At 35.8% G+C, this 16,020-nt stretch overlaps 1 protein-coding gene across 1 annotated transcript in view; it reads left to right on the top strand.

Moving 5' to 3' along the window:
• LOC115236841 (zwei Ig domain protein zig-8-like) overlaps positions 1-16,020 on the top strand; it is a 308,810-nt gene that overhangs the window by 262,494 nt on the left and 30,296 nt on the right. The window contains exons 4-5 of the mRNA XM_029809537.1: positions 1,247-1,466; positions 6,663-6,760. Of these exons, the coding sequence (XP_029665397.1) occupies positions 1,247-1,466; positions 6,663-6,760 (318 nt within the window). The remainder of the gene's footprint in view (positions 1-1,246; positions 1,467-6,662; positions 6,761-16,020) is intronic.

Genomic DNA, 16,020 nt, shown 5'->3' on the forward strand with positions numbered 1-16,020 from the left:
ATTCTACCATAACGTTGGCTGTATATATAATTTATCGGTATTATAATATTATTCATATCGAGCTTTGTGTAATCCGATGTAATCCGATGGATGGGACGCTTTTCAGAGTTAGTAATGTTGTAACGTGTCGAAAGTTGGTCGTTTCCCGTAAAACCGACGTTTTACCTTGAATGTCCTTTTTATCGCTTGGCAAAGCTGAGCTACGCATCTTCTTCAAATTCGACACATCCATTTTGCCGCTCATGTGATAGAATCGAGACGCGGTTCTATGACTCGCGGGATGACAGCTCGGCAAGAATGCGCCCGGTCATCGTGATGTGATATAAAATCTGAACCGGCAACCATGACGAGGAGAATCCACTAGGTTGAAAAGTGAACAGTCGTGATATGTGACTTATCGATCGGACATCGCCGAGGTGCAGCTTCGTCGTTTTTCACGGCGCTCCTTTATGCAGATGATGCATCGATGCGTCTTGCAAATCGGGAAGGGATGCTTGCCGTTAAAAACTACTATTTATCAAAAAATATAAAGAGAATGGTGCGAATGATCGAATGCTGTGCGAATTTAAAATATGAAAATGTTTTATAAAAGATGTACCGCGAACGCTAAAATATTACAAAGCCTTGGTTGTAAAAAATGGATAAATATTGTTCATTCTGCAATTATAAATGTATGAAATAGACCGTGTTTTTGTATGAATATCCACAAATGGATACGAACATTTTCTCATCAGGCGTGACTATTATAAAATCGCTCGTAAGTAATCGGTCGTATTTTATCAATTATCGATGCTTTTAATCGAACGCCGCTGCAACAGCAATAACGCCGTTATCGGTGGCTCACCATCAATTTTTTTCAACTTAATCACGCACCTTTTATTACATCGCGATATGGCTTTATCGAGCAGTTCGGCGCAACACGTGTAAACTCGCGTAAACGAGCGCTCGACGATTAAAACTGTCTCTCGCCGATTTATTTCTCCCTCACGTCGCTGTTTTATGTTTGTGTTTCGTCGCGTCCTGTAAAATTTCCGTTCGCTCTTCGTGGCGTAAAATCTCTTCGAATCGCTATGAATTTATACAAGCGCGAGAGCGTGATCGTCGTAGCGTATTCAATGCGTATTCTTGTTTCCAAGCTCTTTAAATTCTCTAGAGCGTATCTTTAATATTTGCATTTCTTTAATTGGTATTCTTGAGGTTCTTCCTTGCATCATTATATTTATCGCAAAATCACTTTCTGTTACAGAAGCGCGAGCCAGAATAATCGGTCCGCCAGATATCTACGTGAAGACCGGAAGCCTTTTGACATTGACATGTCTAATGTCGCAAGGTCCTCACGATCTGGGGACGGTAGCCTGGTTTCAGGGTAGTCAGGCGGTAGTGACGTCACCGCGATCAGAAAATGACATCGAGGCGGAACCACGCATAACCGTCGAGACGGAATGGAGTGATGCTCTCACATCGAGGTATGAATAAATAAATCGCTTAATTATATTTAAAGGATTTTTTATTTAATAACTTATTCATTGCCATTAACCGGTTTTAATGCGAGATATAATTTGCTGGTATAATGAGATAATCGAGTCTTTTTTTTTATAATATGTAAATGTTCATGTGTACGGTAATCTCTCTCGCGAGATACAGAGAGAAAAAAGCGAGTGTATATATTTTAAATAACTTATTCTTTAAATATCAAAAACTCGGTTTACGCGAAACTCTCGTTTGCGCGCTATGAACGAAATAAAAATAAAAAATAAAAAAAAAAAAACTTGTCACGCTTGTCGCACACCCAGAGTCATCATTTCCGCACGGAGCAAACTCTCATAAACGTGCAAGCTCGCATGTGATATTGTTATACGAAGTGCTATTTAATTTTTTACACCGGCTCCAGTCGGGCACAAGAGGACGTCGACTAAATAAAAAATGAAAATTGCACGCGCGCCATATATTTGCGGCGCTTACATTTTAACGCAGTTTAAATATTTCAATTTTTGTCGCAACATTCCCACAGCGCATTTTAAAAACCGGTTCCTATGTACAATACAACCGAGTGCGTGTCGCTCCAAACGACATGCACACCGCAATTTCGTAAAATTGTTCGTTCAAGGACTTGGTGTGATAATAAGTTCATGCGACAGTGAAGTAAATTCGATCAACGAGCAGTTAAAAAATGTCACCTATAGTGTTAAAGTATTAAATCCTATTCAGTTATTTTTTTTTCCGTGATCTGATTACACGTGGCAAATATTCGGAATTGGTTTCAACCAATATTCTTCGGCTTTTCGTTCAAGTGTTCTTTCCCTTTTTTCCCTCGAAGGTTCCTTCGTTGAATCGTCCATCGCGTGTACAATATTTCATCGCACACGGTGTACCATATCTTTTTCGAGTCGCCGCCAGCGAAATAAATAAATGGCCCTCCGCTTATCCCCCCTCGCGTCCAGAGGAAATAATGAGAAATAATGGCGCGCTGGGTTGTCCCGCCGGTCCTACACGTCGTCCTGGCTCTTTGAAAAACTGATCCTAGGCTCAAATTAATTTATTTCATGATACCCGCGATTCTACGGGACCGCCTTAAAAACGCACAATATGCACACTGTCAACGTATTCACAGGTAACAACGGTGACAAAATATTTATTCCATCATTAACGCTCAACGATATAAAAATGATAATTTATTTTGGATATTTAGATACAAATATTACTATCTCAAATCTATTTAAATATATGTATATATAAATCGATTTTTTTATAATTTCATTTCTAAATATTAAGTATGAGTATCATTCAACATACAAAACATACTTCTCGAAATATTCATAAGATACAAATATTCCAGAAAATGTATAAAATTATGTATTGATGATAATTAAGCGCAGACATAAATATTTAAAATTGCGTATCGCTGGTGCTTTACACGCTCGTTTATTCGCCTCATCTTTATTCGGGATAAAAATTATTCGAATGGGAAATCAGATGAATTTCAGGGATCAGGACGCCGTGGCGCCGCGCGCGTGTGACGTCTGATTATTCTAATTGTTCGAGGCAGCGTCGAGACAAACAGGGCCCTTTGTCACGTGGCCCGCGCACCGTGAAGACGCATCGGACATGCCTCGCATTTCGGGCGAGCTGGCTGTTTAGTCGGGCCACTTATACGTGTCGGGCCAAATATTGCGCCGTCGCCGCCGTTGTGTCCGTCGCGCGTCCGTTTTTGGACGTGATTGACGATTGTCACGACGACGCCCGCGTTATACATCGCGACGACAAATTTACGAGGCCGCGGCTCAAGAAGCGAATTAATTGCCGCGCAGCTGCCTGGCCCGCGACTTCCGTCGTGCACACGTCCGCTCTCAGTAAATCTGACAGAACTGTCTGAAAGTAACGCGGTCACAGTCGAAATATTCTCACGGAAATGTCACAAGGTTGCCAGTAAATTTTCATATGAGCATATATTCATTCACAATAGACATAATCAGCTTCAAAATAGTTAAGAAAATCTTCTTCGATCACACATTCTGGCGCTAATCATACGTGTCTGTAATCTAAACATTATATTATCTCGCGAAAAACCTTCTTGTAAACATTGAAATTAATTTCTTGAAATTAATTTATTTTTTATGCAAATTTAAAAAAAAACTTGAAAATTTTAAAAGAATAAAATTCTGGACTATACGAGAGATTTATCTAAGCATTATATTATCCGTAATAATATTGCCACGGTATAATTCAGGACGTAAATATAATACATTATTCTCCTTTATAAAGAGATCGAGATATTCAATTTTCGAGTTAAGCGCGAGAGTTAATCTACGAGGTCGATTTTCAAGTCCAAGAGTCCCGCACGAATAAATCGTCCGAGCTTTCGATAATGTGCAACCGGATATCGTTTTATTCCGTCACATCGAGATTACCTTCCCTTCCGCCCCTGGACCAAGGTGGTATGTTCGATGTCGAGAAGCTTAGTCTCCGGCGCCGCTATACGTTTTCATTATCCCGGGACTCCATCGGGTCTGCTATAACCCGTCGCGCCGGCATCGCAATAATTATTTCGCGAAACATTTGGTTCACGCGAATGCGGTAACCGCATATGCGGGACAGCGTTACGTAACCTTAAGCGGCTATTATTAGTCCCACGAGTGCGATGCATTACGACGTTACACGATGAAGCTAACTACTGAAATACGGGAAGTAAATGAGTAATCGATAATCTATTGGGAGCAGCGCAACTTCTTCGCGTGACGTTATACATCGTGTAATGGAAGCCCTATTGTGCGGCCACCAATCTATATACAGAGCCGGCAAAACTATGTATCGCTATCTTAGCGCTTCTTATCTAGAAATGACAATTATGGCACGCAAACATTAAAGAGAGAGAGAGAGAGAGAGAGAGAGACATACTAGTGGAAATAATTATCGAAACGCGGGTGAAGTAGATATTCTCTCCTAATCGATAAACTGTTGGAGATTAATTAAAACTTTTCATGAGAAACCTTTATCTCTTTCTCTTTTCGAGTAAAAGATACTGAGAAAGACGCGTTAAGGTAAATTTTTTCAACACTTCTTTCGTCTTAGCAATGTTTGGATTGAAAGTTTGGCAAAAATAACTATTGAATTCAAAACCGTAAAAATGGCAGAAAACTTTCAAATAACTTTTTTATTTGTTTAACAGTATCGCGGAAAAATTCCCTTTTGATACGAATCGTTCGTAACATGTTCAAACTATTTTTACAGTTAGTTTCCCGTTAAATTGACCGACTGATTAACTTTTACGCGATCAACTTTATCTCTCTAGATTTATTAACGTGTTTTCATGTCAAATCGGAAATTTTTCTCTGTATCGCGTTTGAAACCAATTTAATGCCCATATTTGAGGACTTGTGCTTTTACCGCACCTGCAAAAACTTTCGGATACGCGATACGCCCCGAGAATTCAAGCCCATGTTCCGATTTCTATATCTATTGGTCTGATCAAATCGATTTACTGCAGTTCATAACGGTAACGAGTGTCGAGCAAATAGAATGGAAAACGAAGAGGAAAAAAAGAAACACTTCGCTTCCTGTTCCCCGATTATTACAGTCGAACGAGTTGGTCGAAGTTTGGTCGGACGCGATGTAAACTCCGAACGAGAAAAAGGGATCACTATTATGTAATACGGCTGTAAAAAATGATCAATATTTAGACGTTTGCGACAAGCAAAATATCATAAGATATTTCGATGATAAAATTAAAAATCTTAATCTTGTAATGATTCTATCATAATCATTAAATTAATAATAACTATTTTATAACACAATATTTCATAATATTTAATATATATATATATATATATTTACTTATCGCGTTAAAAGCTGCTGACGGTCATGTCTCATAATTTTTTTTGCATGAAGATATTTTCAAATTTTATTCTATTTAAGTCAATATACTTCGTAATTTTATTTTTGGGATACTCAATTTTTGTATGTATTTATTATTGCATATCTTCATTATTTGTGTATGATCGCCAACTACAATAGGAATACCTTCAAATCATATTAGATTGCGTAACACGATCCAATTTGCATTTCATAGATACCTTCGACAAAAGTATGCACGATGCATTACGCAGAGACGGGTAATTGGATCGCTGCCGTTAGTAACGTCGTTGGATAATTATCACTGAAATAACGATACTTTATTGTTAGTTGCATCATTAGTTATTTTATATGATCCTGTACTTTATACTGTCCTGACGAAACTATATCCCATTAACGTGTACGGCATGAGAACGATTTTGCGGAACACATACACGGCGCGATAACGATCTCGTTGTAAATTATGAATGCCTTTGAAAATTCCACAAAAGTATGAAATTTTTTCATGATATATGCTAATTATAAAATAAAAAGTATAATAATTTAGAACGTTATGCATGAAAGTTTTCCTGGCAGTCTGCATTTAATTATGTGAATAGCGGAATGATATATTAAATTATATATTATATCGAACTCGTGCATCGAAATATTTATATCTGCATTAATTTTATTTATCACACTTTATGTTTTTAATTTTTTAATAATCATATTTTTATATTTTCATGAATCTTCATGAGAAAGATTTTTTTTCAGTAATGTATGCGAGAGGAAGGTGAAAACTCCTCACAGAGCAAGTCTCAAAGAGTTGCTTTCATATTTAGCATCTTTAACGACCAAGTAGTAATTTTCTGGCTTCATATACATCACTCGTCTCTTTATTATACGCTTTTCCTTGATATAAATTATTTTTTTCTTTATTTTAAATCACATTTTTTAAATAAGTCCACATGCATTATATAAATAAACTTCATAAAAAAATGAAATTAAAAATAAAGTTATTTTATCTAGATGTCCGATATTTATTACTAAAAAATACACAGAATTAATTTACAACGTGTACGAAAATGATGCATCATAGAATGCAAGTAGCCACTGTTTAAATATTTTTTCCTTTGAAAACAACATTTGTATTTAATTGAAATAGCGCGATGTTTATCGTAGTTCGGAAAAAATTCCAAGTTTTGCAATATCTTTATATCGCATTTACCATGATTGTCTTAAATATTTAACGCACACATTACAATTGCAAATACGCACAATGCGATTTACATGACGTACAATTTAACGATGAATTATTACATTTTGTGTTGCAGATTGAGGATCACGTATTTGAAACCCGGTGATTCCGGAAACTACAGTTGCGTTCCTACCGTGGCGGAGAGAGCGAGTGTCAACGTACACGTGATCAATGGTAAGTCCGTCAGAAATGCCATAACTGATCCACGCGACAAGATAATCTCTATACATACGTCGATCACTTATCCCCCAGGGGGATTGCTATGATACATATATACCCGGCCTTTATTTATCACAGTGCATTAACTCTTTCACGCATGGAATATCCCTTTGTTGACGATTTAATCTTCTCGCACGCGTGCTTGCAGGAAATTAAAATTAAAACGATACTCCTGACTGGAAAATCCGAAGTAAATTTTAATTCACGATTGTTATTACATTCGTGTAAAATCACCGCAATCCACCTATCAATTTGATTCAATAATAAACCGCATTTTTTATTTCATGGATTCGAAAGCAAGTTTTATTTTATATTTTATTTCTTCTTTTACTGTTCCTTTTTCGTATTAAAGTCACAGAAATTACGAAAAAAAACTAAAAAAAGATTAGCTAAAAAATTTATAAGATATTCGAGTTATATAAGATTTCAATTATAATATAATGTGAGTCTTACTTATTTTAACAAAATTATTTTATTATATATTTGTGAATTTATTAGCGATGAACACGTGCAATTACATCGCAAAAGAAATCAAAAATTGTAGTTTATTCTGGAAAAACAGATGATTTAATAGATGCATAAATCATACACGAGGCACATTGTCAGCTTTATTGTCTGGCATAGCTCTGGTGTGTTTTTCGCTAGAATTTTTCCGCCTTACGTGGTCGTCTGACAACGTATAGAAATAGCTCGATATCGCCAACGGCGCCGCGTTTTCTGCTCGGGTCCACGAAAAAGCGTAATATCCAGTGGGAGAAAGATTCGCAAAGATGAAAGGCAGAACGTGCAGGCCGCTTGAAAGGCGCAGGGTATACTCTGGTGACCTCGTAAGTGATCGAACTCGAATTACAGTCGACCACAAGAAAATCCTACCGGGTATTCGCGGCTTTCATTTAACTCCGTGGCTGAGAAAATGACGATCAATTATAGTTATCAATAGCATGATATTTGGTTTTATTGGGAAGACTATTGTTTGTTAATACTTTTGTATTTTTTCAATTTAATTGTTTAGACGCTTATGTAATTATTTGAAGATTTGCATAAATTTTACATAAAACATTGAATTAATAACCAAATATAAATACTGTGTTTCAGAGAATGTAAAACGTAAAGAAAACTCGATTTTTTATATTTTTTGTTATATTTATTATGCTATTATATCTGCTTACATTTTTCATATTAACGTAATTTCATATTTATTTTCTTACAATTAGTTTTTGCCGAATAAGTCAGGTAATTAAATACTATTGAAAAGGATTTTTGAAAAATTATCATTTGACATATGTATCGAGATAGAGAATTTTCGTCAAACCCATGTATAGCTTAGCAATAAAAAGCGTAAATAAAAAAAAAAATGGAAGAGAGATTGCGATAAAATAGGCCTATAATTTATAGGAAGCTAGACCAGTTACGCTTGATGTACCACATTACCGCCGACTATTATTATCTTTCTTTTGTTATACTGGCTTTACCGAAACATAATTCAATTCCGCATCGAAGCTCGACCCATCCAACTTCCACCCGTCTTTTCAACGATGGTACGATTTCACCCAACTGTAGGTATTTCCGAAGGAAACTGCTCTCGAGTAGCAGGGCACGTGCGTGCAGATATTTTTCCGTAATGAGCCACCAACGTGCTCGGTGATTATTTTGTGTCTTTTATTGTAAATTTCAAGGACGGAATTCTTTTTTTCGATGCTATGTGAAATGCGGCTTTACCAGCTGCATTTAAAGCGGATAACGTTAAATAACGAAACCGCAATTAATTTCGCTGATATGTTTAAAATTTTATTGCGTCAAAAGACTTACGCACGTTTCCTCTCAATGATAATTAATACCACAAACGAATTAAAATATTAACAAGGAAATTAATTATAATAATCAAGCGATATGCATATATAATATATCGTGTTAATGAAATTGCATAATGAGATAGAGAATATGAAATATATAGTACTATATACATTGGAAATTTATTTGTCCTTTTCAAGAATTATTTAAAAAAAAATTGCGGAATTGCAATCTAATTACTGAATGAGTCATAAAGATATTATATGGCAATCTCATATATTCTGTTTCAAATGCATCGCGCGGCTATGCAGGGCAATCGGAAATTTACGGCATTGCCGACTCGTTAAACAAACGTATTTCAACGGGCGCAACTCGAAATGACCAAAACCATGCAACACGCGTGTTTTACATTAATGCGAGCGTAATTAATGCGCTGACATCTTTGTTGCGCGCGCTCGCGATTTCGGAGATGTAATATATAAACCATTTTACCGCCTAAAGGCTACTATAAGATCTATAATTTGCGATAAAATTCAAGACATAATTCTATTTATAAATTTTATATGTCGTGTAATACAGAAAATATTTAAATATATAAAATGCATACAAATCAAAATATATTTCAGGTATACATATACATATATATATATATATACATTAAATCATGTAACGCATAAAATTATATACTTATTCTATTAAAGAGATAAGATATTTATATTGCTTACTTGTAAGATATATATGAATCGAAAATTAGAAAAATATTTATAAAATTTTTTACATTTTAACGCACTTTGCGAGCTTCTGATTGAGAATCGCTGCTTTTCGCGGTATAGCGTGCATACAATTTTCTATACATTTTGTGTGGCACTAGATGAGCTCTTAGATGCACGTGTGCGTTTTATCAGAACCCGATTACTCAAGCAAAAAAAAAAGAGCATAATAACCCCCTTTTTGCATTTCACTTGTCTGCAGTTGAACGTGAATTATATGTACTCGTTAAATCTCTCGTATTTGCACCTTTATTCGCAGGATGAAAATTTTTATCGTGCGATTTTTATTGCGCATTGAATATTTTATACGAGCATAATAGCATTCGCTGGTTTCAATTGATTTCTGCTAAAATTTTACTTCCTCATTTTCAATCTCGGCTATGAGTAAATTTTAAATGTAGTTGAAGAATTTATATAATTGGAACGAAGTAAAATAATATTTTATTTTTTTGTTATTTTAATATATGTTATTTTAAATATTTTTATAAGCTTGATCAAAATTATATATAAAAAGATTAATCATTTAAAGAACGACATAAAAAAAATTATATTTATGTCTTTACATACAATTACATGCAACATTACATATTTTTCTATATATTTCATTTTATGCTCCTTAGATTTACAAGAAAATGTTGCGCTTTTTAAATATTTATAATGGAATAATTTAATTTGCGATTAAAACTTCGTCACTGTTACGAACGAGGTATGTAATTATTTGAATCCTTATATAAAATTTTGCAAATTCCCAAAATGTTAATATAACTGAGTTTTTCTGAAGATATTATTTTTATTTTCTAGACATATATCGCGCGAATTTATGCAAAATGTGTTGCGCGTTTAATGATTTTTGCGTAAAAACGCCACCTGCCGCTGAAGCGAGATTAGCATGAAATTCAGTTATATGAAAATTTACGAATGTGCCACGCCCGCACGGAATAATTCGCGAATTTGTTCGAACGTTATAAGATGCGTTCAGAATGCAAACGCGCCAAGTTTGTTGTTGACATGATAAATAATTAGATGAAAGGAAAGGGGGCTTTTTTTATTGGATGTAATTGATGTTTTCGACAAAAGCGATAACTGTAAATATATTCGTCGCATTTGAAAACGCCAGTTCCATTCATCATCTATGCAATATGCAATATTCAAGACAGATAATATCTTTTAAATATACAAATATAGAATCGCAAATGATAATTTGATTAACTTTGCTATTTTAATGTGATATAGAGAATCTCTTTTTTTAATATTTATTATATGAAAATCTTACATAAAATAATGCATCTATTTTTTAATACTACATATACAACATAAAAACATGTAAATTTCGAGTCGATCATTGTAATAAATTATACACTTTGTTTTGTAAATTGGCAAACGATAATGGAACTTTCTGATATACATGAAAACACAGCGAAATAATGATATCCATTTTCCAATCGCACGATCGTCCAATCGATTTTTGACGTGCTTGATAATTTTTATCGACGAAAGTTAATTAGTTCAAGCAGAGTCGATTGAAGCGGCTCTCGTTACGGCGCAAAATTCTTTAATTACTCGCACGAGCGAGGTCGACAGATTAGCGGATCAACAGATTCTCGTTTGATATACTCGTACATTTTGTGATTACAAGTACGGCTGTCGATCGAAGATTGTCATCAATCCATCGACGAGTACGTTGCATGTCAATCCATCGAATGAACTTTTAATGCATTGCTCGTTCCGTTTCGTATAATTATCGATCACTTCGATCACGTCAAATGCATAATATTTTAACGATACGCATGCGGACGAAAAGTATGCAAATAAATTCGATTCACGTGAGAATGAAGGATTAACGCATCATCGATCCGAGTTTTGCTGCAACCGGTGTAAATTGAGTCTTTTTTGCGAAAACGATGCGATGATTATAGATCGTCGATCGTTGAATCATTATCTTTGAACAAGTATATAATGTATGGGACGGATTATTAACAAGCGCGAGAATTCTACTTAATTACATTACATGCGTCTAGAGAAATTATTTATGCGTTTATAATTAACTCGAGTATTCACGCTTGTTGACAAGAAAGCGTTTTTCGTGACGAATCACAAGTAAAAAAGAAAAGCACGATGATCTCAATTTTTTGGTGGAATAACTTTAGTGGACGTAATTTCTTCACGGGACATACATGTGACATAATTGAATGGAGTTTCGCGTGCACATCGCCGTATTCGTCGCGTTAACTCCCGTAAATTTAGATTATCCGGATTATATGGACTGACGCGTCCAACACACACTCTCCGTTCCTCTTCGGTTGACAAACTTATTGCGAATACATTGCGAGTGTCGTGTGCGATTGACTGTCGACTGCTTTCGAATTGGCGCACAAGCTGGTTAATTGCGTTCGTTAGCGTTAATCGAAAATGGATACGGTAGAAGTACTCTTGATGAAAGATTTACTTATCTGACTTCAAATTTTTTTATAAAAATTTATAGAAAACTCGAGATAATGAAAAGGAAAATGAAGCAAATACGCACCAGTAGCAAATGAAAGTGCGAAACTTTTATAAGGATAAATTAAAAGTTTTTCTCTCTTGCCAATTACATGAAAGTTGCACGTAATTTGTATACTTTGAGCTGAAAGGAAGAGCTTGCTTAAAAATGGGAAAATTTTTATCATTTACTTTTGAAAAGATTTCACATTTTTATTTATGTAATTTGTTCATATAGTCGCTCCATCCTTTTCAACCAATGTTCTCAATTGGAATTACTTATTGCAAGTGCCGCAAACATTATAGCATATTAAAATCACATAATAGGTAAATGACTCCACCACTAATTGCAAATGTTGTTGGTATCTGCTACAGTTTGAGAACTCTTGGTTCACTACCGCCATTAAGTACATACATATACCATTGAATCGAGACTGTAATAGGTTTTCCACAATTCGCTCGCGCCTCGTGTAACAAACGCCACAATGGGCCGTGTACGGGCATAATACAACCCCGCAGAGCTGCCGCATCTTGAATAATAATGACTTTGTAATTGGAACTTGAAGTCCGACACCCACTGAACGAATAAATGCAACCGCGCCAGTGATACCCGTTTCCAGTTCAGCTTCATCGTATATCAAAACACAGAAATTCAAATCCAATTGAGAATATAGATATGCGTTTCTGCGTCACACAATTGCAACCGTAAAAAGAATTATTGAAAGTAAGCAAGATAATTGAACTATTAATATCTCTTTTTTTTTTATGCGAGTTTTTCTTATCAAAAATTGAAAATATATTCTGACACTTAAAATTTTAGAGGTAGAATCTCAATTTTACGATAACTTGATTTCTCTAAATGTCTATTATAATAGTTTCCTGCTTTTTATAGACTTTGAGTCATTTAGTAATAAAAAATATTAAAAAATGTGGCATAAGTATACGTTTGTGCATTTTTAGTTAGAAGAAGACCGCTTGATCGAAAAATTTGCGACTGAAAGAAATGTTAAGATCTTATACACACAGTCTGTTGACACATGATTTGATGAATCAATGTTATGTGTGTTTACACGTTGCGGATACACGCATTCGAATTTACTGTGACGTTTAAGCGACAGTACAATCTGTCGTGTATTATACATATCCGATAACCCGCCAGTGACGATAAACTGAAATCCGGACCGCAAACGACTGCGTCAAAGTCGCGCGGCAACGCCAGACAGTTGTCACCCACGTGAGCCGCCGATGTTTGCATTTAACAGTGTGAAATCATTGATACAATCATTACACTCAGCCATTCGCACATGCGAACGATTATGCTGTGACAATGCGACAAGCATATCTTCTCGCGATAATCTCATGTAATTATCGCGTACAAATTTTATAGATAGCGGATTATCAAAGTTATAAATTAAAAATGTAAATTGAAAATAAAGGGAGCCAAGATAAAAAGAATAATGACAGAAAATATGTAAAAAAAATTTTTCCAGGTTTATCTGCATTTTACTAAAAGAATAACATTTTTTAAATTTTGTAATAATTTTATATAAAATGTATTCACATTATGTATAAGAAATAATAATTAATCAAAATAGTTCGAAGAATGTCTCATCTTTCTTTCGTGCTCACAATTAATTTTAGATAAAATAAAATTATATAACACATTCTTTATGTTTACAATTTTTGTATAATCAAAATATGTTAAAAACTTTTTATTAATTTTATCAACTTATTAATTCCGATATGAAAAATATTGCTGTATTTAATCAACTATTTCTAATTATATATCTCAATTAACACACCAATCATCTTATTGCATTGTAACAATAGGCATTTTTTTTCCACTACCTCATATTTATGAATAGACGTCCCCTTGCTATCACGGCTTGTTTCTAAAGCTTTTAACCTTTTAGAAACCTCTCATGGCGGCTCACCAAACAAGTTGGTGGAGAGAGAGAGAATACTCGCTAATTTCTCCGGCTAATTAGTTTATCGTGCGGTCTTCCCGTTTTAGGTTTCGTTGTAATTCACTGCACGTCCGTATCGCTGGACGTCTTTCGCGCGTCACGCTTCCTGCACCGCATATGTAAATGCGAGAGTCAACGCCACAGAACGCGCCCACGTTGGGGATCAGACCGGACGGCTAATGGGATTTCGCGTTACGCGAGAAAGCGGTCACTTGATGATGCACGGTGATCTACCGGCGAATAATATTTTTCTTTTTATTTTTTTCTCGTTTCTTTCCCCGGCTGTTTAACATCTGTCCACTTTTGTTACAGAGATCATATCAAGTCTCCCAAGTCTCTCAATAATTAGATTGCGTAATAAACGAACGTTGCTTGCGTAGCTCCCGCGAGGACAAATATAATTAACAATGGAGGCAACGGTGTTATCTTCTTCTTGAATCCATTTTCCGGTAATTTTATCTCGAGGCAAAGATTTTGGGATGTATATGAGTAACGCATTGCGGAAAATTAAAGGAAAATTAATTTGCACAGACATCGTAATGAATCTACGTCTCCGAACGAAGTTTATAATAATTTTAATTATTATTATTTTTTATTTTACTATTGTTATGTTTTTCTCTTTTTTCCCCTCCTTTATTAATATATTTCCCATCTGAAAATCGGAATAAAAGCACATTCTAACCAAGGAAATTAATTTTTGATATTGAAAGTTACAGTTATTATGCGATGTGCAACGAGGTAATAGCAATGCCTTAAACGCAATAATTATTTCCCATTCCAGTCAATACTATTATATCCTCCTTCCCCGTCTACGCGAACTCATTTAAGTGTCCGATAGTTTCATTCTGACAGTCGTATGCCAATCCATGAGATTTCTATTTCAGAGGCGCACGAAATTTTCAGCTATTACGAAGAGAAATTATAGCTATTATAATAATGACGCGTTTAACGAGAGAACAAAGGGTGAAAATCGCGCACTTGCACGGAAGAACGAATCGAGAAAAATCATCATCGACGAAAGGGCGAATTATTTTAATTATTTCGAACTGCTCCGAGACTGCACACTGTATCCGATGACTATACCGTCGAAGATATATATACGGAAACACTCTGTTTTTATTCGACATTGTGAATACTCTCTCTTCTCGCGAAAAAAGTTTTAATCGAGTCCGCCATAGTCGCGCGTGAGAATCTGCATCTCTTTTTTCTTCATCCGTATCATCCGTACGAGTAATTTTTATTACTTCCCTCGGCCAGCGCGACACCCATTTATCTCGTCTTCTTGATTTATTTTTCTACGTTAAAGTAGTTAAAGTAGATACCGCGCAGACGGGCTGGCTTATTGCGAAAGGTAAAAAGCGTGGCCGGTACTAGCGCGTTTCGCATCGCAGGATTAACCGTGAGGGCGTGCGCGAGATCGCACAGGATAATCGCAGATAACGGTTGCATGTTATGCGCGGTATCGCGCAAAGCATTGCCAGTAATATCGCGAAGTCAAATCGCCGACACGTTATAAAAGACACACATGCAATCCGTACGTATGAAATGAAAATAGATAAAAGTCAACGGGATATAGCAGAGCGCGTCCTTTATATTCAAACTTCTCCGTGTTTCTTCTTCTAGAAGACGAGCGTATTTCGCGAAGCACATACACATCTACAAAGACAGCCAAATGCCGTAAAACGTCGATTCATCTTGCAATTTTATGTTGTATTATGTTAGAATTTTATTCAATTTCTGTTGCCATTGTGCCGTTGCGGGTCGTCGTGCTCTTTCATTTATCTCGGAGGAAAGTACCTGGCGCGACTACAGACTTTTCCAAGGGCGCCTAAATGAATAGCTTGATACGCGTCGATGGATATTTTCTCGTGATGACGAATCGCCGCGAAGATCGACAACGAATAATGACACGTCAAAGTAAAAATTGCTTGGCACGATATGCGAATGTACCTATTTTCTTTTTACCGTATCTTCAGCTTAAAGTCGAATATTAATTTTCGGCGGGAAGCACCTTTTTTTTCCTCATCTTCGAATCGACGTGTCTAATCAGTCACTCAGACATTCACCGCGTGAGTGCCACCACAGCATCTCTGCCGTGCATCACAGCCGCCGTCATCATCACCGCCGCCACTTCCGCCCCTCGATGCGGCAGCGTACTAGAGTCTCTCTAACTCATATCCGTGAGGCACTTCGCCAGGCACTTCCTGCT

This window comes from Formica exsecta, unplaced genomic scaffold (assembly GCF_003651465.1).
Source record: "Formica exsecta isolate Colony F162 unplaced genomic scaffold, ASM365146v1 scaffold26, whole genome shotgun sequence".
Lineage (NCBI taxonomy): Eukaryota > Metazoa > Arthropoda > Insecta > Hymenoptera > Formicidae > Formica > Formica exsecta.